This window comes from Sciurus carolinensis, chromosome 17 (assembly GCF_902686445.1).
Source record: "Sciurus carolinensis chromosome 17, mSciCar1.2, whole genome shotgun sequence".
Classification (NCBI taxonomy): Eukaryota; Metazoa; Chordata; class Mammalia; order Rodentia; family Sciuridae; genus Sciurus; species Sciurus carolinensis.
This window is the reverse complement of record NC_062229.1, coordinates 62,561,840-62,589,124: the sequence shown is the minus strand read 5'-3', so window position 1 is coordinate 62,589,124 and position 27,285 is coordinate 62,561,840. Positions and strand designations below refer to the sequence as shown.

The window sequence follows — 27,285 nt, the reverse complement described above, 5'->3', positions numbered from 1 at the left end:
AAAAAGTAAGATGGAGGAGACTAGTTCATTCTGATTACATATATATCTTTATTGGTTAATCTTCTTTTTACAATGTACATTACAACATCATTAAAGATAAACCAAGATATATATTTTTTTAATTAATAATTCTTGTTCTCTGGTGGAGTTGGGAATCCAACCAGGGCTTTGGACGTGGCAGGCAAGTAAGCTACACCCCAAACCCTGAATAAATTCTTGTTACTCTATGAGAATGTGAGAAGTCCCAGGAAAGTGAGCACATCCTCTTCTGTTTGCCAGTTTTTATGACTACATCACTGTTTCACTGAAAACCAAAGCAAACAAACAAAAAGAATAAATGACCCCCAAACTTGGCCTCACTGCAATGATTATTTCCTATGCCTACAATCCTTAGAAAATGTCTAAAGACTGCATATAACATCAAGGTTTTGTTGTTCAGGTCAGTGCACCTCATTAAAATAAATGTCCATATACAGACTGAAAGAACCACCTCCTGATCCATAAGCGGAAGTGAATGCATCCAGCTGCTGGGGCCAAACCCCCATGACCCCCTCTCCTGCCGCCTTTCCCACTGGCTGCTACCTGGTGCGGTGGGAGGCAAGCCTGCTGGCTCTGTACTTCTGACCAGATCTCAATTCCATCCACACTGTCCCCTGCTGCCAAGGTCCCAATCTAAACTTCTCTCACCTTACCTGGTACAGAACAGCACCCTACTGTGCTTTCCCTGCTGCTCTATGTCCCACAGAACCATCGATCAGACCTGGCCCCCTCTTGGCACACTGGCACCATCCACCCTGTTCCTTTCCTGGTTGGTGGGGCCCACTGCACTAGCAGGCCCTGGCCTCCCTTTTTCCAACTTCCACCCAGACCCCTTCCTCCTTGCACACTGCCTGCCTCCTCACTGGCTTTTCCGCCAAGCCCACCTCCGCCTCAGGACCTTTGCACTTGCCTTTCCTGTGTGGAACACTAGTCCTCCAGATCTTCAGAGCGCTAGCCCTTTTCCTCACTGAGCTGACTTATCAACTCCTCACACAGGCTGTCTTTGACCAGCTTATCTCAAGTGGCCTGCCCAGTCGCGCTCTCTTACATTATTCCTAGCATGTATCGCTACTTGAAATAATCTTATTTCACTCTATTTCATCTTTCTCCAGCCTCCTCCCCAATCAGAATACAAGCTGAATGAAATCAGAAACAATGCTTTTCTAGTTTACTGAAGAGAAATGCCTGGTATATAATAGGTGCCCAATAAATATTTGTTAAATGCATGAATGATACCACTGCTGATTTATTTAGTTTCTTTTAAAAACAAGCCCAAAGGTAAAAACATTAATAAAGACACACATATCAATTAATGGAAAAACCAAAACATTTTATAACTAGAAATTAAAATGTTGTTTCTACAAATGGCATAAATAACGCTAGTTTAGAGTACCCTGCTTCCTTTACAATTAAGAAAAAAAGACAAAGTTATATTAGCTAGGAGAGAACTGTCCTCTATTTGTTGCTCCTGAAATAATCTGAGAAAGCTAATTAGCATTGTTCAGCTTGTAAAGAAAAAAACATTCACTGTATTTATTTTACATCATATTACTAAGTGACAAAAAGTTTAGCTCAAACCAGCAAGCTGGAGCTTCCTTGGAGAGTTAAACTAAGGTTCATCTTGACGTCGCTCATATTTTGACGTGCCCATTCTGGCTAGCTCCAGCCTGGCTCATCCTCTGACTGCTGGAGGAAGGCCTGGCATGCGTCTCTGAAGCAAGAGAGCCAAGTACTTACTGCTCTGCCACAAGTTTCAGTCTTTATTCTGACTGCAGAAATAAATATGCTGACCAAGTCTCTACAAAAATGTAATGAGGCCCGAGGAGGAGGAGCCTGGCTTGGCTTGGAAGAGTTGCTATGATTTAGGGTTAAATAAAGTGGAATAGGCAGACGAGAAATTCAATGACTACACTGAACCTACTACCATTACGTCCTTGATTATTATGTGTTCTCTCTGATGTAACATAAGGGGTCTACAGTGCTGATCCAGTCACTCTTCCAGCTATTCTGAGCAAACTTAAAATTCTACCTGAACTAGAACATCTGTCTCTAATGATAGTTTGGTGACATGTGGAATTCATTATATCTTCTCTGGATTTTCTTTTAACTCTAGCCATCCTTGTTATATGCAATTCTCATTGTATGCAAGAGAAATAGGTATTAGTAGCCAGAAAACATGGCCTGGTATGTTTTATCTGTGTAAATGATATCTAATTTAGGACTTTAATCTGTAAACCAAGAATAAAATTCATTCAGTGGGCCATTAAGAAAAGGAAATGAGGAAGTACATGCAAAAATGCTTTGTAAATCATCAAGTACTATTAAAATTTATTATTAGTCTGGGGACTTTTAAACGAGTGCTACTTCTAAAAAGATAAACTATCACTGAAAATTTCAAAATAGAAAAATATTTAAATTATACAAATTTAGTGGACAATCTAGCACATTTCAGAGAAACAAAATTTTTCTTTATTCAGAAAGTTACCAAAAAGTCAAATAAAATAACTTATTCAAAAAATACCTTATGTAGTTACCTCCCAAGTCTAAGTCCATCAGATGGCAAAAGAAGGGCTGCGTGTCCTTTATTAAATAACATAACCTTGGCTGTGTGATGCAAAGTACCTTAGTTATACAATGGTGACTGCTGGTCACAACCGCGTGAAAGCTGTCTACAGTGAGAACCAGCACCTCAGCCGGCACCAGCCCCAGGTCTCCCAGAGCAGGGCTCCTTACACTAACATTCTTTGAAAACAACTGATTAGCTCGAAAAAGTACGTGCTATTTCTCACAAGTAATTTACTCATCCTCTGATGAAAAATGACATTTTCACAAATACAATTTATGCTGGCATCTCAAAGAATCCAAAGCACCTCAGTGTATATCAAGGGACATTAAGCCCAAGCAATGCATGTGTGGCTCTTCACCTGAGAGGATTCAGTGTCGGTGTGTGAGGAGAGCTACAAGATCACAGCAAGTGTTTCTGCTAAAGCCACTTTTACACAGTTAATGAAAAAGCCAGATTTATGACACCTCCATTTGTGAACCGAGGTCCGAGGGACAGATGTTCCACACTGAGGCCTCCTCAGTAGACGCATGGGCTACTTATAGTGCCTAGTAGTGGCTCAATACATAATGGCAAGCAACAAATGACAATGGTATTTGTCTTCCAAGATTCTTTTGTAGATCAAAACGAGATTCTAGCATCGGGCTTCCAATGTTGGATATGGCCTAGCATTAGGCTTGGTCTCAGTAGACAGATTCCTCTGATATCTAAGAAGTTAAGTCCTGTAGCATAAACTGGTGTTTCCCAAAACTTGGAGTAGGTGTCACTCCCCAGCATTAACAGCATTAAATCACAAGGGAAGCTTCCTCCCTTTCCAAATCTCTTTCAATTCCTCTGATAACATCACCCTCGTCGAACGAGGCTTGCTATTACCACTTTGCTCAGCCACCCAGTCTCCCACAGGGAGCAGGCCACAGGCTCAGCGTTAACACTGGCAAGAACACCAGCACAGGAATGAACGGTCAACACTTTATTTTACATTTACTATCTTTTATGGTAAACAACCACTTTATGGTTCTAGTAAGTTTTTCTTTACAAATGGGTTTATTTAAATAAATGTGGCTTAATTTAAAGAAAAATTATCATGTGCAAATATGCTGGCCAATAATAAAGCCAGAACTTGATTTCAAGTTTGAGAAAAGATGACTGAGCACCACGTCACCACTGTGGCCTTGCTCAAAGATTCAAGGTGACCCAAAATATTAACACGTGGATCAGCCTAACTAATCTAAGGCAAAATACTTCAATGGCTGACATTTGAACAGGGTTGCAATTAATTACAGCAATTCTAAATGTGGTGCCTGTCCAAACTGAATTAGCATCGCTCACCTATTTTCTGTAAGTAAGATCACCCATCTCTGCATATTAAAGAGAGAAATTAAGGCACTCTTCATGACAAACGCAGTGACGCAGAAGTGCAGAGCAGTACAGCCTGCACTCCGGGAGGCCCGCTCAGCACACACTCCAAAGGCGCCTCACAAGTCATTCCCTAACCTTACACTGTTCCCACTCGTTCAGATCCAGAGCAAATGTAGGGTAAAAGGACCACACGGTTTATGCTCTTCAGTGGCACAAGACCAACAAATGTATCACTAACTGATCAACGAAGGTGCCCACTTCCAAAGAATGGTGCATCTGGCTGTAGGAAAGGTCACCATCCCAGCCCCACTTCACACTTAAATGTTACAGAGTCAGACCTAATGGCACACCCTATAATCCCAGCAATGCAGGAGGATGACACAGGAGGATCTGAAGTTTGAGGCCAGCCTCAGCAACTGAGACACTGTCTCAACATTTTTTTTAAAAAGGGAAAGGAGGTCTGGGGACGTAGCTCTGTGGTAAAGTGCCCCTGGGTTCAATCCCTAGTACTGCCATGAAGTTAAAAAAAAAGAAAAAAAAAGTTCTAGAGGTATTAATGTGACATTTCCTGTACATACTACAAAGACTTAAAGAGCAGAGGCCTCCTTTCCTGTCATCATTACTAGATTTGACAAATCTGAGTGACAATCTGGCATAGTGTCACTATGCCAGTCCTGGGAGTACACAGCAGCAGCTCTGCCAGCGTGGACAATATCTGCTGTGAAAGCAATGACTCCTGGCCGGCTTGCAGGTCAGAATCAGCCCAGGAGTTCTGAACTGCCGATTCATGGGCTCCAGCCCTGGAGAGTCCAACCTGGAGATCTGGAGTGGACCTGGGGCTTCTGCCACTTAGAAAGCTACCTGGATTCAGATGTGCAGCAGCCTTTCGGGTCTACCATTAAAATTATATTTTAAAATCTGAAATTAGCAGTAAGAAACATTTTGCTTTTAAAAACGAGTAACTGAAGGCATGACGGAGTATTTCGAAACCCATAAAACACCAAGAAAACAGTATTATTGCTACTATCAAAGCAATCAGACTATGAAACTTGAAGATGCCAAAATGACACTACACTACTCACCACCACTAAAAAATGGAAATCCTGGGACAAATCACTGACAAGTGGGAATCCCCAAAAGGTAGCTCACTACCGAAAGCATACGACCTCTTACTCCTCTGGATCCTAAGGTGCTCACTAATTCACAATAATTTTACCACTAACGTTAAGTAATTTGTAAGTCTTACTGTCACTGTAGTGTCCTTTCCTGTCCTGGCAGCAGTGGTTTTAAAGGAACTGCCTGTTAGATTTTGTAACAACTGTTCATTTGTTCTTAAAAGTCACAAATGAATATCAATGACACATGAATTCACAGAAGACTGCCCACACATTTTCACCAATTTCATCCAAAGAGGAAAAATATATTTCCTCTCTTAGCAGGTATGAGTTCCTCCTGATGCAGTCAGTCCCTAACTTACAATAGTTCAACTTGGCCATTTTTTGACTTTACAACAGTGTAAAAACCATCTGCATTCAATGGAAACTATACATTGGATTTTAACCATTTCCCAGGTCATACAATTAGCTCTTGTGATACTGAGTAGCAGCAGCCGCAGCTCCCAGTCAGCCACAAAACACAAAGGGAACACCAAGCTTGGTGGTTGGTGTTGCTGGCCAGGGTACTCAGGAGGTTGAATGGAGGAATGCATTTGTGACTTAGGATACTTTCAACTTACCATGGGTTTATTAGGACGTAACTCCAAAGTCAAGGAATATTGGTAACGTAATAAACAAGTTACGATGGCCACTCAGATTCTGAATTTGAAAAACCTTTTGTTGTTATTAACTGTAAGAAGAAAACACAAGAACTGCCCTTCTGAAACTTCAGCAACAACAAAAGGAAGGCTCCTCAAAAGTACTCTTTCCTTTTGCAACCCCTGTCCTCAAGACAAAAGAGAAAGTGGCCGCACTGAGAACGGTTCTTGGCCCAGGGGACCCTCTGCCCCCCTCTCCTTCCCTCCAGGTGAGTGCAGGGCCAGTACATGGGGGCTCCTCCACTTCATGCAATCGTTCTCTGCCCGCCCACACCATCCAACCCCAATCCCATGTGATTTCACCAGCACTCTCCTCTACTGCTGCTCCAAGAAGGCTCTTCCACAGTCCCCAGCAGACCCTCTCAGGGCACCAGGCCCTCACCTTCCTGCCAGAAACTCCTCTTACTCTCTACTATGTTCCTTGCCACTAGGACTTCACTCCTTCCCCAGGGGCTTTGTCAGGACACCATGCTGGGGACTGGGTAGACATGTGATCTTAAGACAAATTTTCTCACTCACTCACTAACATTCTAAGAATCAGAAAGAGGAAGATTTTTAAAGCTCCATAAAAATGTACTATCACCAATGAGTGAAGTCCTCCTTGAAGAAACATCCAAGAGAACCTGTTTCTGCCTAAGAAAGCCTGGAAGAAGTCATACCTTTAAGCCCTTCCTCTCACACTTCCTTCTGATCTGCTCTACTTATCAATTCTCTGAAGCATTACTAAGTCACATCACTCTGGTCCTGAAAAATGCGCAATAGGTCTCCACCGGCACACATCAAAGGCAGGGACTCTAGGGTAGTGAGGCCCTGTGAGTCAGTCCCTGACTTTGCACACGGCTTATTCACACGTGCATGCATCAGTTCTGGCCAATGGTGGCTCTTGTGCAGTACATTCCAGGCTGCCTGGAATTTCCTGCCTCTGAGCTTACTCACATCACTCTGTTGTCAGCCTGGGGCCACCAAATATGGCTGTTCAGTGCACAAACTGTGCAGCCGTATGTGGCAGTCCTGTCTATTCCCATCCAAACACTTCCCATTTAAGGGGAAGACAGGTTATTTTAAAACAATATTTTCTGCATTTTCCACAATGGACATGTATTCCATGTTTAAAAATTGAGAAAAAAATTACATGGAGAAAAATAACCCACTCTACAAGAAGGTTACTTTTTCTAAGGAGTCTTCTCTGAGTTACTCCCTGGGAAACAATCTGTGTTCCTTACTCTGAAGGCCTGGGACTGTGTTATGACAGACACACACTTCCTGTATCCACAGCTGTATCTTCATCTTCCCTGTTCTTGTCCTCTCTCTTTTATCAATCATATCCTAGGCCTGAGCTTTGTCTAGGTTATTTCATTTAATTCCCACCGGGAATCAGTGAGATTGGTATTACCCTTCCTGTACTATGAAAAAGGAAACCAAGGCAGGATAAGATGCTCAGGGCAAGTTACCTATTGCTCTTGTAAGTTTAAATTTATTCATTTTATTTATTTTGAGAAGAGACAGCTCCCTAAGGGCGAGAGGGGGTCCAATAAGGGTTGCCCTGCGGGTTTAAATTTAAATCCAGTCTCTTCCAGCTTCAAACTCCTTAACTGCAAAACACTTGCCTCTCAGTCTTCAGCAGAGAGTGTGAGCTTCTTATTCATTTTCATCTCACTTCGGTGCCTGCCTTAGGCCCTCACCCAGAAGCAGGAACTCAGAACCTTTTTATGACTAGATATAAGATATACTCCTTGGGGAAAATGATGGGATGTTGATTATGATGGTGTGATTGATGAAACAACAGCAGTCCCTAAAAGTCCTAGTTCTAAGAACATCTCCCAGCTACACGGTCTCTTCAGCTCTACTGCCCAACTTGAGTTTCGAGGTACCTGCCTCTGAACTGCTTACTCTCCATGCTTCTCTTCTCCTAGTCTATTCTCAGCAAATCAACCACTGAGACAGGACTGTGTTGCTCCCTTGCACATGCCCAAGCTGCTTCTGACCTTGACCTGAGACTTAGCAGGTTCTTGCCTCTAAAGCTGGATTCCTCTAGCTAGCTCCCACCTCTCTTCACTAGCCCTGCAGCCACATTGGCCTTCCCAGGTCTGTTGCAGATTGCTGCCTGGACTGCTCCTCCTTAACACTTAGGACTAGCTCCAGTGTGACTCCTGAGATGCTTTAGTTAAACTCTAATCATAGAAGAACTCACTATTTTCTGTTTCAAGCTTGCATTTATTGTAGTAAGAGCAAGGAGGAAACAACTCACAAGTATTTTTAAAATGTCTACTTAACTATTGAAATTGGAACTTTCGAAATCACATTTCAAGAAAGGCCCATGCCTTTATACTGTGTGTGTATACATGAAACTTAAAAATCCACTGAATTCATAACCAGGGACTCAAGAAGGAAACATATCTGTAACTGTAGCATAGATGCAGTATTTCAAGAGAGATCTTATAAAATACACTTTCCCTGACTAATTTCAATAAAGAACTAGAAAATGCAGATCACTTTCAATAAAAATCAGAAAACACCCAACATTTGATAGGTATTAACCCTCTCTATGAATTCGACAGACTACTTCCTATGAAGGAGGATGTTGTACGCCACGATCGGCCTTCAGTCTAACCCTGCTTTCCCCTTTTACCTTCTAACGATGATTTTCAAATAATTAACCACTTACCATAATGTGATTGAAATGCCTGTGGTTTGACAACCTGATTACAGTCGTTACACACCACCAAGTAGAAATCATCATGGGCTGGACAAAGACCAAATATTGGCATGTCTGCAACAAAGAAACAGAGCGTCACTCACTCATCTGGTTACGACTACTGTGAAGCCACACGGAGGAATGCTACTCGCCAAAGGAGACGCCTTATCACCAGTGTTCTCTGACAGTTGTCACTCCAGCTTCAAAGTAACAGACTTTTTACGGAGGGTTAAAATAACATGCACCAAAAAGTATGAGTAATACACCAATCTATTAAAATACAAACAACAGATACACTCGCAGAATAAAGCAACGTTACTCGAACCCTCCAAGGGTTGTGGGTAAGAATCTGAAACCATATAAAATGCTCAGCAATCCCCCAAACCTGTACAATCTGATGGTTTTATTTGTTTAACTATGATTGTATCCAGTCAGCTGGTCCCTGAGTCCTATGGATGAGTTAAGAAAGGGAGCAGAGATGTCACTGAAGAGGAAAACTGCTAATTTTGACAGCACGTAATACAAAGAAAAAAAAAATGTGTGTATATGTACATGTGTGTATGTGTGTGCGTGCGTGTGTGTGTGTCTTCCCCCCCACCCCAGGTCACATCAACCTCTAGTCCATTTGAAAATAATGATGCCACGAGACTTGCCCAAACACAGCAGTTCATGTGTTACTTATAGTTTGGTTACCAACCAGAAAAGGGCAGGGGACAAGTTTTTTTTTTTTTTTTAAACAATAATGTCCACTTAATAATAATAAGTTAACCTATCCACCTATACATGAAAATTAAAAGTAATGTTATTTGTTGTAAATATGGTTAACTTTAAAATCCCAATCACGAAAAATAGTTCATGCTGTGGGGCAAATGATATAGGGAACAGGGCTTAAAGTTCAGATTGAGAATCTAAACTTTTTAAAGATTTCAAAATCAGTGATTTTAAACAAGTATTTGATACTACATGTACTATTGAGAATATCTGCAATAAATGGATAGGTGGCACATTTCAATTTAGCAAATCTTTAAAAGACACAAACAGCTGATTAGCATCTGCTTTCTTTCTTAAAGATTTAATTCACTTTCTCCAGTGGTGGTTTTCATAGGGAGAAGAAAATGCCCTAAGATAATAAATGACGATAGTTTCTAAAATATTAAATTATGGATCTGATATTCACACGTGCCTGTATCTCAGATTTTCTTAAATAATTCTATTATTGAGTTGAGGATGGCTTGGTATGGATCTGAAACACAATACGGTCCAGTGTGACTCTGGGATACAGATGCAGTACTGACCCATTTATATGTGTTATTATCTCATTTGATACAACTACTTAATGTGGGTACCATTATATCCTTACTCCAGTGAAGAAGAAAGTGACTCGGAGAGGTGAAGTACTCTGTCTAAGGTCAATAGCTGGGATTCAAGATGACTGGGATTTGGGCCCTTCTGAAGAAAAGGGTCCTGATTTCTAAACATTTCATCCAGATTCCAACTCCAATAAATTAGAATGTCAAGGCTAAATACCTCTGATTACATAAACTGGTCGGATAACATAAAAAGTTTCCAGTAGACTGTTAACTTCTATAACTAATCTTAATTTTCTAAGAAAAAATTAGAGCCAAACAACGTGCTGCTTTCCTTGAAAGCATGTCCACAGTGAGTTTATAAGTACAGTGCATTTGGAGAAGGAGAAAGGTTCTATTCCATGCAATGGTATATATGTAATAAGCCATTTTCCATGGCTACTGTTTCTGACATAACATTTCATTTTCAACAGTAAAAATTTAAGGTAGTTTACCCCAAGTTCCATGATATCATCCCTGTGCTTAATGTCTTTGATAGGACTATTAATAAAGAAAATCCAAATTACAAAAGTGGTAGAAAATTCACAATTTATGGTTGAAAAGTATGAAATGTCTATAAATATCAAATCAACTCAATGAGTTTAATTAAATAGCAATTAAGGCAGCCTTAAATGTATAGTCTTTAGTTTTTGTTTTAATTTTTTTTATAAGTGAACACAATAACTTTGTTCTACTCATTTATTTTTATGTGGTGCTGAGGACTGAACCCAGTGCCTCACACAGGCTAGGTGAGCACTCTACCACTGAGCCACAGTCCCAGCCCTTCATTTAGATTTTGTCCTCCAAGGTGCTGGTTTGTGTAGTTTCTTACATGCTTAATGACAAGTAAAGCTGTTTAAAATGTATTACTTTGCCAGACACCAGACATTTCTGGGGAATAGTTCCCTACCCATTTAAAAATGAGGCAGTTTGATAAATAAACTATAGAGATCCTTTCAAATAGTAAGAATTTGAGTTTGCCACAAGGATGCTTATGTAGAAGACGATTCCCTTTTTGTCCTGGTTTGATATTTTTGGGTGACTTAGGGTTAGTAAAACTAAGAAGGCAGGGCCATTCTGTAAGGGACCAGGAATCTGTACTTCTGTAAAAATTTCAATTTCCTCAGTAACTTAAGATCAATGATAACTCATGATGGCGGCCAGGATGAGAATTACGATAAATAGTTGACACTGAGACTACTGTGTGCAGGTCCTGTGCTAAGCACATTTTATATTGGTTTATCCCCATCTCTCTGTTTTTCTTTTAGAGTGGATTTGTTATTATTATGAATACATATTAATTTGACAGATTTACAGGATTCACTGTGATTATTTCAGTACATGCATACATTGTGCACTGATCATTTCCATCCACCCTTGTCCCCTCCCCTGATCACATTTATTCCTAACAATAACCTTACAATGTACATACTCATTCTACTTGTGAAGAAATCAACTTGTCTAATATCTCCCAGCAAGAGAGCAGCACGCCCAGGACCCGAGCTCTGTGTGACCTGTAAGTTCAGCTGTTAATCTCTCATTAGCACACTGCATGTGTGTGTATGTGCGTGCACACCACCGACACACAGTAGAAACGTATACATAAACCCAGTTCATTCTACCCTATGAAACTGAGTTCCTATTATAAAAACCTAAAGCAACTTTAATTTTAGCTTTTAAAATTCTTTACTTGCAGATACCCATATTTAGAAGCAAGCTAGAGGATACAAAATAATTTAAATAAAATTTCTTCAGGGAAAAAAAAAAAGTTCTATATCCTTTTTCTGTATTGGGACATTCCAGAGGCCTTAGCAACAGGAATAGAGTGTGGAATGTTGTGGCAACAGAAAGAAATGAAATAATTTGTATGAAAGGCAATATGTATGTTTCTGAATATTTCTAAGGCATAAATTCATAATCAGGCCACCCACAAATTAACATAGAGCTCTTGCAAATGCAAAGAAAAATTTGATGTACAACAGAAAAAAAATATTGAGTTAATAAAAATGAAGTCCTTATTGAATTTAAAAGTTTACAAAATATGCTTTAAATATATAACCAGAACCATCAATTCTACACTTAAAAATATGAGAAGTTTTAAAACTGTATTTGAATTTATGGATTCTGAAACTAATTCTAAAAGAATGGATTTTGCTCTTGTGTAAGGACTGAATCTTTCTCAAGATCTAGGTCACTCCTACCTTCTAATAAGGGAATGAATGAGGGGACCCACACCTATACCCAGGCCATCAGCTACTTCGGGGACCCCAGGTCAACATAACAGGACAGACTGGATGTAAGCACCCAGGCTCATGAGCATGTGTGTACAGAAACACCACAGTTCCATGCAGAACGAAGGCTCCCGGCTGGAAACTGGACCTCCAACTGCAGCAAGTGTGATAACTAAACTCTGACCTTGCTATTTCCAATTTGGAGACTGTGCTCAAGAACAACAGAACATGAATGTTGTAGCGAAGCATTTAACCTTTGCAGTATCCTGAGTGTCTCCTTCTCCCACACATCCCAAACTTCTACATACCAACGACTCCTACGTTTCTATCTTCAGCCCAGACTACTCCCAAGCTCTGTCTACATTCACATGGCCAACTGCCTACTAGACACTGCCATCTGGATGTCTCATGCACATCTCAAATGGAACAAGCATGTCCGAGAGACTTCATGGTAGCCCTGCCCCACTTCTTGCTTCTAATAAGCTTTACCCTCTCAGATAAATGCTACTATTCGCCCCTCAAAGGCTAAAACTAAAACCCTCTTATCATCTTTAATTCTGTCCCTCATCACATCCAGGTCACCAGCAAATTCAGTTAGCTGCACTTAAAAACCTCTGCCCACTTCTTTCCATTGCCACAGCTACTTGTAGGGTCTGCTATCAGCACCTTGCACTGCACTATGGAAGAAGTCTCTTAAGTGGTCTTTAATCTCCTCCATGTCACCAGAATGGTTCTGAAAAATCCTGTCAAATCATGTCACTGCCCTGTTTAAAAGTCTCTGGTGGTTTCTCTGGTGGCTTTTTTTTTTGGTACTGGGGATTGAACCCAGAGGTGCTTAACCACTGAGCCACATCCCCAGCCCTTTTTTATATTTTATTTAGAGTCAGGGTCTTGCTGAGTTGCTTAGGGCCTCACTAAGTGGCTGAGGCTGGCTCTGAACTTGCGATCCTCTCAGCCTCCTGAACCGCGAGCGTCACCTCGCCTGCCTCCAGTGCTTTTTTATGAATACAATCTCAGCCCTTACCACAGCCCCCAGTGTGCATTCATTTCTCTCAGCCTGTCTGGTTCTCTACTCCCCTGTGCTCGGATGGCTCTGCTTTGGGTGCACTGGCCTCCTTTCTCCCCGCAGACCCAGCAGTCTCATTCCAAGCCAGGCTCTGCCCTCGCTTTTCAGGAGATGCCTGGCACATTCTCAACTCAGGTCTCAGTTCAGCTGTCCCCTCTTCAAAGGGCCGCTCCCTACTCCTCCCCAGACGGTCACTCTGTATTGCTGGTATTTTAAACAGAGTGGTTGCATGTGGGCCACTCTCTATCACTCTGGGTCCCCTGGTTTCCTCCCTCAAGACAGATGTGACCTCAGCAAGTTCTGTAACCTCCCCGAACTTCAGTTTCTTCATTGGTCAAACAGTGATGATCACAGTACCTCTTTCACCAGGTACTCCACAGAGTAGGGAAATTAAGAACACATGTAGTCTCAGAAGAGCCTTTGGCTCCTGGAAGTGCTATTTTCCCATGGCCTGGGAGGCAGAAGTCACGAACCCCTGCACTGACCAGGAAACTAAGGCATACAGATACTCAGATCTCACGAGCTAGTACCTGGCAGAGCCACCACCTGAACCCAGTGTGCTGCACTCGTCAGCCCAGGCAGTTTCCAGTGTTCCCCCAGAATCCCCTCCTCCGTCCACCCTGACTGCCAGTGTCTCAGGCCAGGGTCTGTGGCCTCCACTCACTTGGACAGTCTCCTAATGGGATCAGTTTCTCCTCAAGCCTCTACTTGCCTGCTGTCAGATGCACTGATTTGTAAGGCAATAATACCATCCCTCTACTTAAAGATTCCTGATGGCTTCAAAGTGGGGTTAGACCTCTGACTCACCTCTCTGAAAGCAAGGCCTCTTAGAATTTAGGCTAGGGAGTCAATCCACACCTGTCCCAAGACAGTCTTGGAATCCCCAGAACCTATCTTAGCTCCCCACAATTCTACCTTTGGGCCAGAAGGTTCCTGTAGTGTGGAAAACTTTTCCCTCTTCTCCTTCTGCAATTCTTACCACTCAGCAAGAACCGGCCCTGTGCCTTCCCTGCTGGGTTCCTCCTTACCCCATGCTTCCACTACAGACCTTCATGTACTGACTTAAGAATACAATTCATAAATGAAAATCTCTGCACTACTCTTTGAGTGAGAGCGCGATTCCTGTCTTGGCCAGAACCCGAGAGTGAGCTCTTGCTGTGTGTGTACTTTCCTGGAACTTTCCTGCAGCTTTCACTTGCTCTGAGGAAAGAAACCAAGGTCCTTGACCTGGCCCGCATGGCCCAAGCAGAGGCCCTGCCTCTCTGGCCTTGTTATTTTATCCTGGGCCACAGTGTGCTCGCTCATATAGTAGCATGCTGGCACTTGCTGTTCTGGTGTGTGGAACTCACTGTCCACAGACCTCTGCCTGGCTGTTGCTTTACTTCATTCATTCTTAGCCTCAAGTCACTTCTCTGGAGACTCGGCGAGGCAGGACCCGCATCACACAGTCTCTGATGACGAACTAGCCTTGACACAGACCACCAGCCCCATTCCTTATCTGTGATCATTTTTTCCAGAAAGCAGCAATGATTACGTCTTACATATTACTTGTTGGATAAGAATCAAAATATTAGGTTAAGTCTCTGTGATACCAACCTAAGTCAGAAGGTTGTAAGTGTGCCTTCACGTCACCGAGTGACAATTCCTAGTGGAACTCTGTATGCCCTTCAGTGAGACAGAAGTTCAAGTCCTCCTTCAACACATGGTCCCATACCTGGACATATTTTCAGGTAAAACCTCCACATCTCAGGGTCTGATATTCAAAGCTACATATCAGGAATTTGTCTTTTGTTACTACATTCTGGGCAACAGCCGAAAGCAGTTTTTCAGTCAGACTACTTGGATTCAAGTTCCTGCTCTTCCTCTTACGAAGTGTATAAGCATGGTTAAATTCTTTAACCTCTTTGAACCTGTTTTCCCTTGTCTATAAAATACAGTTCCAAGAACCAGTATGTCATAGCACTCCTGTGAGGATTCCACAGAGAGCACCCAGCGCTGAGCGCGAAGTAAACACTTGGTAACTTAACCCAGGAAACAAAGCATACCTCACATGAGGTGTTCAACTGCCCCAGCCCTCTCGCCACCCTCAGAGGACACTGACATTCACATCAAACGGCATCTGACTACTGTACAACGTGAGCCGAAGCCTCTAGTGGTCTGCTGCTCCCTAACCATACTCCACCCTAAAGGCCAGGCAGGGCAGCAGCCAGGGAGACATGCTGGGGGTCTGGCTGCAGGAGGACGGTGGCTCTTCCTCGCACGTCAGGGAGAACTCAAGACTCTCAGCAAGTAGGCCACATGATAGAGATGGTAACTCTGGCATGAATATGGATCACTTAGGGTGGAGGGTGGTCCCCAAGGGCAGAAGTCAGAATAAGACAGGAGGAGCCTGCAGAATGAAGAATGAGGGAAAATGACTGAAGACAAGCTCTGAAGGACCCTACAAAGCCATCAGACCACAGATGCTGGCGTGAGGCAGAGCAAGGAATCCAAAGATGGCTCTGTAGCTTCTGCAGATGCATGGAGGACTTGAGACGCAGAATACAAGATCTTAGTTTGCTAGGGCCACACAGCAGAGATTAAAGGCAGAGCTTCTGGAGCCAGACATGCTGTGTTCAAATCCCAGCCCTGACACTCACTAGCCTTAATCTTCCTGACTGCAAGTACTAAAATCTAGGACCTACAATCGGCACTCGGGAGGTCCTTCCTAGGGTTTGCGACATGCTCTCTTCCAGCTCTCCACTCTGGTATTCTGAGCTCCTTGGCAATCACACCCATCCCATCTCAGGGCCTCTGTTCCATTCCGGTATTCTGATCTCTGTGACGACCACCTCAGGATCTTTGCTAATTCTGTTCCCTCTGTATGGAACGCTTCATCTGGCTGCCTCCAGGTCTCAGCTTGCATTTCATTGGAAAGACCTTTCCTGACCATCCAATTTAAGGGAGGCCCCTACGGCTTCCTACAGTTCTTCATTGTTCATTTGTCATTTGCGATCAGGCTTAACTCCTTCACTAAGATGCAAGCTCCAAGAGGGCAGGGGCCACACATGCACAGCACAGCACCTAGAAAATCTCAACAAAAGAATTTGAGAACAACCTTTGGAATCAGATGGCCCAAGTCCAAACCCCGACCCTCTCAGTCACTAACAGGTGTCACTCGGACTCAGTATTTTCATCTGTAAACGGGATAACCCTCATACATAGTTGTAAGGATGAAAAGAAAAAATACACATAAAAAGCCCTTTCAACTGTGTCTGGCACAGAGTAAGTGCAAGGCACACAATATTTAATAAAATTATTTCTGCTTTACTGTCAGTGGGTTGCACTGGCCACTGCTTCCAATTGCTACTGGTCTACAACTACCACTTCTTGTTGCCACTATTTATTAAGTACTGTGTGACAGCTATCATGACAAGAACTCTATAAGCCTTGTTTATTTATTAATTCATGTATTGAAAATACATGGATGTCTGCTACACCTAGGTACTGTTATTGGGTATTTATTAGTAAACAAAAATCACAACCAAAGTAAAAAAAAAAAATAAATAACTAAATCACAAGAAGCGCTAACATGTATAACAAAAATAGTGACAGTTCACAATTACTGAGTGCTTCCTGTATCCCCCAAGTACAATGTTCATTAACTCATATGAGCTCTTGGGGCTGATGTCCTCACTTTTGGAAAAAGTATGTGGGGCACCAGGAACCTGCCTGCATTAAGTCACAAAGCCAGTGTGGGCAAGAGCCTGATTTGAAGGTGGGCTAGCCGAAAGCAGGTGCTCGGTCCCACCTCACTACACCAGCCCCTCAACTGCTCAGGGTCCTGAGCTTTTCTCTGTCTTTCCCAGGAAATCCCTGTTCTTCGGTCTAGTTTCATCAAAGTCAGCCAAGGGACTTCCACATGACAACAGACTTCTCAGGGTACCTCTGGATTGTCTGGTCTCATTGCTGCTCAAAGATACAAGGACTCTTAGCACCATTAGTGTTGGAAATACTTTCCAGGTTAGCACTATTAGTGTTGGAAATACTTTCAAATAACCTGGAAGGTTGGTCTCCACATAACTGAGGTTTCACTACAGTCAACACCAAATTGATATCAAATGGTAACTCTCAATAGTGGGTATTAAAAGTAGTATCAATGATAGAAAGTTTTTAATTGCTTCAGAGTTCATAAAGTTTTAAAATGGGCTTTAAAGTCTCAATTAGGAAAAGATAAATAAAATTTTATTTCCACCCTCTACAAGCACATGTCCCAAACTCATATCATCTATTCCAATAATTAAAGGGAACTGGATTTCCCTTTAACCACAAGATGCTAAGTGATGGAACCAACCAGAAACAGAAAAGGCCAATAAGCAACCTGCCAAAATGTGTGTGGTTTCAGGCCCTATTTGAACTAAAGCAGTCAATAAATAGTGGATTTTACAAAACAAAAACTAAAACATTTCAAGTAAAAAGGAACCAACAAAAACATCACAGAGAACCAAAGTTAGGTCAGAAAATAATCCTGTCTTATAATCACTAATTACAAATAATCTTAGAATCACTAATAATCACTAATTACAAATGTCCCATCTCCCCCAGAGAGACCCTCCACAGGTAAGAGTCCTTAAATGCTTTCGATGTCACTGTTTCTACTGAAACTGATACACGACACCTGGATCGGGATATAGGAGGAGGACAGCAAGATCCTGGGGAACCTGGACTGGGGAAAGCAAAAAGGGCAGCTACATCAGTGACAGACAGATCAAGCTCGCTCAGGTGTTCCTGAAGCTACTCCTCAACATGCTGTCAGCAAATTCTAACTTCACAAATCAGAAACCACACTTTTAATACCAGGAGACATAAATCCAGAAATACCCACCAAAATCTTTATAGAATCCTATTTGTATCAATACTATTCAACCTACTGTGTATGAACCCTGTGGTTAAGATGTGGGCTCAAGGGTCTAGTTACCTGGCTTTAACCTGTAGGCATGCAATTTCTGCATTTGAAAGGCCATGAAAACAATGATATCTACCTGAGTAGATCGTCAGAATGAATGCGCTAACACATAAGAAATGCTCAGCTCTTTATCTGTCTAAACACAGTCAGCAATAATATATCAGAGCTCAATAAAGAATGAACAGTGTTTATTGTTTTCATTATTATTATTGTGGTTACAGTTATAATCTCATGACTCAGTTAAGAATACTACGCCTCAATCAACAAATGGGCTAAGGATATGAACAGATGCCTCACAGAAGATCTACAAGCAATCAACAAACATATGAAAAAATGTTCACCATCTTTAGTAATAAGAGAAATGCAAATCAAAACTACACTAAGATTCCATCTCACCCCAATCAGAATGGCGATTATCAAGAACACAAGCAACAACAGGTGTTGGCGAGGATGTGGGGGAAAAGGTACTCTCATACATTGCTGGTAGGGCTGCAAATTAGTGTAGCCACTCTGGAAAGCAGTGTGGAGATTCCTTAGAAAACTTGGAATGGAACCACCATTTGACCCAGCTATCCCACTCCTTGGCCTATACCCAAAGGACTTAAAATCAGCATACTACAGAGATGCAGCCACATCAATGTTCATAGCTGCTCAATTCACAATAGCCAGACTATGGAACCAACCTAGATGTCCTTCAATTGATGAATGGATAAAGAAATTGTGGTATATATATACAATGGAATATTACTCAGCTATAAGAATAATAAAATTATGGCATTTGCAGGCAAATGGATGAAACTGGAGAATATCAAGCTAAGTGAGATAAGCCAATCTCAAAAATCCAAAAGACAAATGATCTCACTGATAAGCGGATGATGACACATAATGGGGGGTAGGAGGGGGCAAGAATGGAGGAAGGAGGGGCTGTATAGAGGGAAAAGAGGGGTGGGGGGGAGGAAAAAATAACAGAATGAATCAAAACTCATTACCCTATGTGAATGTATGATTACACAAATGGTATGCTGTTACTCCATGTACAAATAGAAACATGTATCCCATTTGTTTACAATAAAAATAAATTAAAAAAAAAAAAAAAAGAATACTACTCCTTCTTTTGTTCAAAAGGCAGCCCATATTGCAATACTACACCTGGCAAATACCTTCTATGGGAGAAGCAGAAAACCCCACCTTTCAAGAATGGCATTAACTACAGAATTGCATTGGCTATTAACCTATAACACTGTTTTTAAATGGTTAACCTTCTACATACCGTAGCATTTTCAAAAGAACTAAAATCAAATTTATGAAATGTACTATATGAATCAGGTATATTCTCTGACCACAATGGAATCAAACTAGTAATTGTAGCAAAAAAACAGTCTACAAAAGCTTGGAAACTAAACTACACACTTCAAATAATTCATTAGTTAAAGGAAGTCACAAAAGATATAAATACATTAAAACTGAATGAAAAATAAACAACAAAAATTTGTAGGATGTAATAAAAGCAGTGCTGGGAAGGAAATCTGTAGTGCTAATTGCTTATATTAGTAAATGAGGGAAAGTTTCAAATTAGTAACAATCTCACATTTTAAAATCAAATTATATTCTAAGTAGGCAGAAGGAAAGAAATAATCTAAGTGCAGAAATCAATAAAATTCAAAGGGAAAAATCTAGAGAAACATAAACAAAAAGATCAATAAAATTGACAAAACTCATATAAGTCTGGGTTTAGTCCAAGGGTACAAGGAAGACGACTCAATCTGAAAACCAAACAGTGGAATCTATGATTTTTTCAACAGGCTAAATAAGAAAAAAAAAAAAAAAAAGACTATGTCCATTGATGCAAACAAGAATTTGATGAAATTCATGACCAAAAATAAATAAATAAATAAAATCCATATAGGTAATATAGCGACCTTCCTCAATTTGATACAGAATATTTACAAAAAAACCCTACAGCTAGCATGGTACTCAGTGAAGAACGAATGCTTTTCTTCTAAGCTCAGGAATAGTTGCCAGTGTGTTCATTGCCACCACTGCTATACAAGGTTGTATTAGAAGCGCGGGCCAGAGAAATACAGGATTAAAAGGAATACAGATTGGTAGGGAAGAAATAAATTTGCCCCTTGTTACAAATGACATGATGGTCCATGTAAAAAATTTCCAAAGAATGTACAAAAACATCTCCTGGAACTTAGGAGTTTAGCAAGATCACAGTCTATAGGATCAACACAGCAAAAGCAATTGTCTTAGCCAAACTGCTAGTGTGACAGCCTGTACAGTCAGCTACTTGGGAGGCTGAGACAGAAGGACTGCTTGAGCTCAGATGTTCAAGGCCAGCCTGGGCAACACAGCGAGACGACTCTGTCTCAAAACTTGGTGTAGGTCAGGTGCTATGCCACATTCCTATAATCCCAGCTACTCGAGCAGGAGTAGGAGGATTCCAAATTGGAGGCCAGCCTGGACAACTTAGCAAGACCCTGTCTTAAAAAAAAAAAAAAAAAAGAAAAAAACACTAAAATCTAAAACAAAAAATCTTGGCCTAACATGTCAGGAGTGTTGTCTTATGGTACTGTTGAGTATAATTCAGCAGTCAGAGGTCTGTGATGGGTGTTGTAAACTAGACATCTGTATCTTTCGTAACTGTGAAAAAGATGTACTGAGATGCAATTAGCTCATATTTGTAAAATCTCAAAATCATACTAGAAACAAGACCCAGAAGGCTCAGAAATAATGAAATGTAGAGTAAGCACCTTCAGTTTGGTTCAGATCTCTCAAGTCACAAGGAAAATGGTTTTTAGTTTTTCTATTTTAGTACACACTCAGTTCTACATGCATCTTCAGAATAAACCCTTGCTGCCTGAAGCATGGTTCGTGGACCAACAGCTCGAGTATCACCTGGAACCTGGTTAGACTCAAAACCTTCAGAACCTGCACTAACTAGCAATTCACATATGTGATGGAGAAGCACTGCAAACAGAGCATCATTAAATCTGGACTAAAACTTGAATATTATCACTATTAGAGAAATTATCCATATCAGAGTGGTTCAATTCATCTACCTATCAAATACATATTGAACATCTACCATGTACCATGGTAAACCAGCTTTGCATTCTTGGGCTATGTCCCACTAGGTTACATGGTTTTAATTCTTTTTATATGTTGCTGGATTTTGTTTGCTAGTATTTTACTGAAGATTTCTGTCTGTCTTCAGAAAGAATTTGATCTATACTTTTCAGTTCTTGTGATGCCTTTGGTTTTGATATCAAGGTAACTGAGCTTACAGAATCAGTTGAGAAATAAAGTCTTCTATCTTCCTGTTTTTCAGAAGAGTCTGTGTAGGACTTGGTGCCTACACAAGTTGGCACAGAGAATTTAGCCAGGGATGCTTTACCACTGAGCTACACCCCCCCACATTCACATACTTGTAAATGTCTACACATTGCTAAGAATTCGGTGATGCCATCAAGGCCTGGGTTTTTCCTGATGACATTTTAATGTCACTAATTCAAGTGACTTGTTCTAGTACTACTCAGATTTTCTAATTCTTTTCAGTCAGTTTTGGGAGGTTGGCATCATCTCTCTTGGAATTTATCCACTTTATCTAGGCTATCCTACACGTCACAGGCAGACAGCTGTTCATAGTATTCCTAGAGAAACCTTTTAATTTCTATAAGGTCAGTAATGATATCACCACTTTCATTCCTAGTTTATTAATATGAATAAAACAGCCAAATCTAGCTTAAAGGTTTTCCTCTTTAATTGATCTTGTCAAAGTACAACTTTTGGTTCATCGATTTTTCTATTGTTTTCCTAATCTCTAGTCATTTCCACCCGACCTACATTATTTGCTTCTATCTGCTTGCTTTGAGTTTGATTTGTTCTTTTCTAGTTTTTACAGCGATATGTCATTGATTTATAAGCCTTCTTTTTTTTAATACAGTTGTTTATAACTGTAAATCTCCCCTTAAGCAACCACAACTTTAGCTGTGTTCTGGTTGCAGCATGTTGTGTTTAATTTCCATTAATCTCAAAGTATTTTCTAATTTCTCATGATTTTTTTCCTCTGGCCCAATGCTTATTTAGAAGTGTGTTGTTAAACTTCACATACCTATAAATGTCCCAAGGTCCCACTGCTGTTATTTTCTAATATCATTACACTGTGGTAAGATTGAGGGTCAGTTTTTTTGCTCCATGTATTTTAAGGCTCTGTGATAAGATGCATATATCTTTAAAGCTACTTCTTCCTGATGAATTCACCCTTCATGATTGTAAGATGCCCTCTTTTATCTCTAATCCCATTATTGATAAAAAGTTGATTTTGTTTGATATTTATAGGCTTTCAGCTCTCTTTTGATTACTGTTTGCATGGTATATATCTTCCATCCATTAGCTTTCAAAGCATGTGTCTCTGAATCTAATGTGAATCTCTTACAGACAGCATACGGCTGGATGATGATGCTTTAAAAACCCATTCTGCAACTTCCTGACTTTTGGATTAGTCCTCAGCCCATTTAAGTTATGATGTATATCTGCCATTTTGTTATTTATTTTCTATATGATTAATGTCTTTTTTGTTGTTGTTCTTCTATTCTTCTACTACGATCTTTTATATTAAATTGGTTTGGTGGCTTTTTGTTTAACCCAGGGCTGCCTTACCACTGAGCTACAACCCCGGCCCTTTTATTTACAGACAGGGTATAAGCTGTTTAGGGTCTAATTTGCTGAGGCTGGCCTTGAACTTGTGATTCTCCTGCCTCAGCCTCCAGAGTTGGTGAGATTATAGGCACACACCACCATGACCAGCTTAAATTGGAATTTTCTAGTATAGCATTTTAATTTTCTTTTTAAAGCTAATTTCTTAGTGCTTATCTTGAAGATTGCAAGATTAATACCTTAACTCCAAATAACCTAGTTTGAATTAAAATCAACTTAATGTACAATTTGAAACCACAAAACTTCTAGAAGAAAACACAGAAACACTTAGAGACATCATATTATTAGATAAAATCCCCAAAGCATAGGAAACAAAAGTAAAAACACACCAGTGGAATTATATTCATACTAAAAGGCTTCTACACAGCAAAGGAAACAAAGGGAAGAGACAACTGCAAAAGGGGAAAAAAATCTGCAAACTATTCTTCTGACAAGGAATTATTATCTGAAATACATACAGAATCTAAAACTCAAAAAAATCCCAAATAAATCCTACTTTAAAATGGGCAAAAGACATATTTCTAAAAGAAGATATATAAATAGACAACAAGTATGTAACAGTCAATATCACTAATCAGAGAAACACAAATCAAAACCACAATGAGATGTCATCTCATCCTAGTCATAATGGTCACAATCAGAAAGACAAACAATAACATGCTGGAGAGGATGCAGAGGAGGGGAATTCCCATACACTGCTGATGGCAATGTAAATGAGTACAGCCATTACGAAACAGAATGCAGGGTCCTCAAAAACCTAACAATAGTACTATCGGTAGATCTACCTATCCCACTACCAGGTATATACTAAAAGGAAATCAATCCATCTAAGAGATTCCCGAACGCCTGTGTTGATTGCAGGATTATTCACAACAGCCAGGATGGGGAATCATTAGTTAACAGATGAATGGATAAGGAAAACGTGGTATGTCTCCAATATGGAGGACTGGGGATGTACTCAGGGGTAAGGCACTTGCCTAACCTGGGTGTGATGACGTAACGCAAAAAAGGGTGGGGGGGGGGAGGAAGGAGGGGGCAGAGGAGAGAGTAAGGAAGGAGGAGTGATATTCAGCCATAAAAAAAGAAAAAAATGAAATCCTGTCCTTTGCAGTAACATGACAGAGGATGCTATGTTAAGTGAAATAAGACAGGCCCAGAAAGACAGATGCTGCTTGCATGCTTTCACTCATCCACAAAAGTAAAAAAATAATAATTTTGTAGAATTAGTAAAATAATAGTCACTAGAGGCTAGAAATGGTAAGGGGAGAGTAAAGGGTAGTTGCACAATAGGTTTAAAATGTTTTTCCTGCAAAATTTCATTCATAAAAATAAGTATTTTAACATCCTAAAAAAATTGTTATTTCAAATATATAAGAACTTTGCTTTGCTATAGTTACATTTTGTACTCCTTGCCCTCATTCCACAGGAGTGGAAATATTTTTGTTTCGTTATTTGTCTAATAATATTTTAATGAAATGGGACAATTAGGTTGGGTACAGTGATTCATGCCTGTAATCCTGGGTACTCAGAAGACTGGGACAGGAGGATTATAAAGTTCGATGCCAGCCTGGGCAACTTAGTTAGACCCTGCCTCAAAACAAAACTAAATTTAACAGGGCTGGACGTATAGCTCTGCAGTAAAGTGCTTGCTCAGCAAGCACGAGGCCTGAGTTCAAACCTCAGTATCACAAAAAGCAACAAACAAAACCTGGACAATTTAAATGGCGCAGCAACTCTGGAAATGAGATCTACCTGTCCCTGGCTGATTAATGACTTCCCAGAACTAAATATACAAAGTCTGTATTCTTTGTCATGTGTGGGCAGTCAAGTCCTTGTTTGATTGGCTGACTGCTGTACAGAGATTTCCTTAAATGCTTTGAACTTAGTAAGTCTCCCAGTCTTTGCTAAGGGGCAGGCAGTTTATGACTGCCTCAGCCTTTATTTCCTGCTTGCACAGAGCCTAGAGGTCAGCCAGAGTTGACAGATAGGGCCTTCTTAGGTCTTTCTTGGGCATGGGTACAGTCTCACATACACATACAGTTTTCTATATTCCCAGAAATACATTGAAGCTCTTCACAGCCCCACAACTGATATCTCATTTCCTATTCAGTTTTGGTCAGCCTTTTGCTAGCTCCAAAACTGGTATAATGCTTAAGCAACTGAGATATTAGAAAATCACTTCCGGCTGCAGTGGCCTACCCCTATAATTCCAGCAACTTGAGAGGCTAAAGCAGGAGGATCACAAATTTGAGGTCAGCCTCAGCAACTTACCAAGACCCCAGCAATTTAGTGAGACCCTGTCACAAAATTAAAAATAAAAACAGCTAGGGATGTAGCTCAGTGGCAAAGCATCCCTGAGTTTAACTTACCGGTACCCCTCCCCAAATTGCTAATATATATATTTTTGGGATAGGGAACAAAATGAGCTCTGAGCCATGCCAAATAAAGATAAGTCCCGAGAATGGAGCACTTGAGATTTACCAGATAGTTCTCACAGTTGTCAGAGGATGGGGCTCAGGAGGAGCTCCAAACCCACTGTTCCCTCTGGTAGCTGCTAGCATGTAGCCTGCTGGTTTTACGGCTATCATAGCTGTGAGGTTGTTTCTTTTCAAAGTTACTGTGAAGTTGAGGAGGGGAGGTTAAAATAGAGCAAATTAAATACTACAGAGTTCTCTTTACTTAAAGAGATTCAGTGCTTACACAGCCCTGTTTTGTTTTGTTTTGTTTATCTTGCAAGACTCTGGTTAATTTTCAGAATTCTGAAAACACTGATTTTGATAATTCTTGCCAGCATTATCACTGCTTTTCTCAAAGGGCAGATTTTTGGAGGTCCTTGTTATGACATTTGGAAATGCTTCACAGAAGCATGTTAATGGAGGATACTACCAATGAATTCCTTACTATTATTTTCAACATGGTTCAAACTACTGTGCGGAGAAGGGAGCACGTGGTTCCAAGGCCAGTCGGGAGCTGTCTGCAGAACACAGAGAGACCGAGGGTGGTTGAGACTTGAGGATGTACCGTGAGAGCACAGGAAGGATTCAGTGCTATACAGAACTGCTGCCACGGCATGGTAATGGCCTGAACCCAGGGTGGCGAGGGGAATGACGCCATGTCTCCCTTCCTGTAGAACAGGATGGATGGGTGGTACCAGTTTCTGAGGGGAAAAAAAAAAATCCTGGAAGGATGCCAGGTTTGAGAGTGAGGCGTACACTTGGGACATCTTAGTTCTAGGTGCTGCTAAGATATCTGAGAAGATGCCCAGGAAATCGTCGTCTTGAAGATTCTTCCCATGTTTTAAACAAATGCTTTGTAAGTTCAATCTTAAAACTTTATGCCTTCCTTATGCAAACAAATCAAGACTTAAAAGCAAAGCATGTACATTAAGTGTCAATAATTCAAAGTCAACCAGAAATTTAAAATATGGTTCCGAGAATGAGGAGAACAGTGCATAATGCCTGAAACCACTCACTGCTTACCCTCAAATGAATTAGTTTTCCCCAAAGGCAACTTTATTTAAAGAGAAGTTATAATAAAAACAAAGATCAATCTTCTCTGAGTCTAAAAGACTGCGCTGCACTTAAACACATATGTCAACCTAATGTTCTCATTGATGCTTGTGAAAACAACTCAAATCAATCAGATTCTTTGACTCCTCCACTCATTCCACAAATACTCCAGCGTCTCGAAGTTGAAGGTACTTGGTCAGACCTGGGGGAGACAGCTGGCAAGAGGTCACACAAAGTCCTTGAAAAAGTGCAGATTCTTTTTTTTAATTCTGACTTTTCTGAATATTGTACTAAATGTTTTAGTTCTGGCCTCGTTTTCCCTAGGCCTCACTGTTGGGAGATTCATGTGTGGCTGCCTTCTCTGGGTCTGGAGCAGGGAGGGGAGAGATTTCTAAGGGAACACTGATGAGGGGACGAGGGGAGGGGGGGGGCGGACGGGGGAGTGGGAGTGGTTGGTTAATTACTTCTACTGTTAATCTCTTTTAATATTACAAAATGTTTTTTCCTCCCACTTTAAAAAAAAATTGCCACTGGGAAATACTCAAAGCATGAGTTTGTTTTGAATGTTAGTTTACTTGCTCATTTCTCTTTCAAATACTAGAAGCCCTAACAGGCAATACTTTCATAAGAAAGTTTTTACATGTTTTCTCCTCTCAGTTTGACTTCTTCAGACTGGGCAGTTTCACTCTGCCTTTCCAGAGTAAACGGGCCAACACACCTGAACAAGGCTCTTGCTCACCACAACCATATGCAAACAGATGTGGTTGAGTGATATCACCCCAAGCTACCACAGTTCAGGCTGATGCCTCAAGTTAAACACCTATTTCTCCCCAGATTTATTTTGTTTTCAGTGCTTCTAAAGGGAAAGGTTAGGCAAATGTTTAAAATACAATATCACAACAACAGTCACTGTGTCAAACATTTATTGAGCACTTAATGGACGAGACAGCCTGCTAAGTACTTCACATGGCTTGTGTTATGTAATCCTCTCACCAAC

General features: G+C 40.8%; 1 protein-coding gene across 1 annotated transcript in view; it reads right to left on the bottom strand.

The window, feature by feature from the left end:
• The window catches only part of Atxn7 (ataxin 7), a 293,750-nt gene that overhangs the window by 244,123 nt on the left and 22,342 nt on the right, over positions 1 to 27,285 (bottom strand). Inside the window, 1 exon segment of the mRNA XM_047530550.1 lies at positions 8,440 to 8,544. Within this exon segment, the coding sequence (XP_047386506.1) occupies positions 8,440 to 8,544 (105 nt within the window).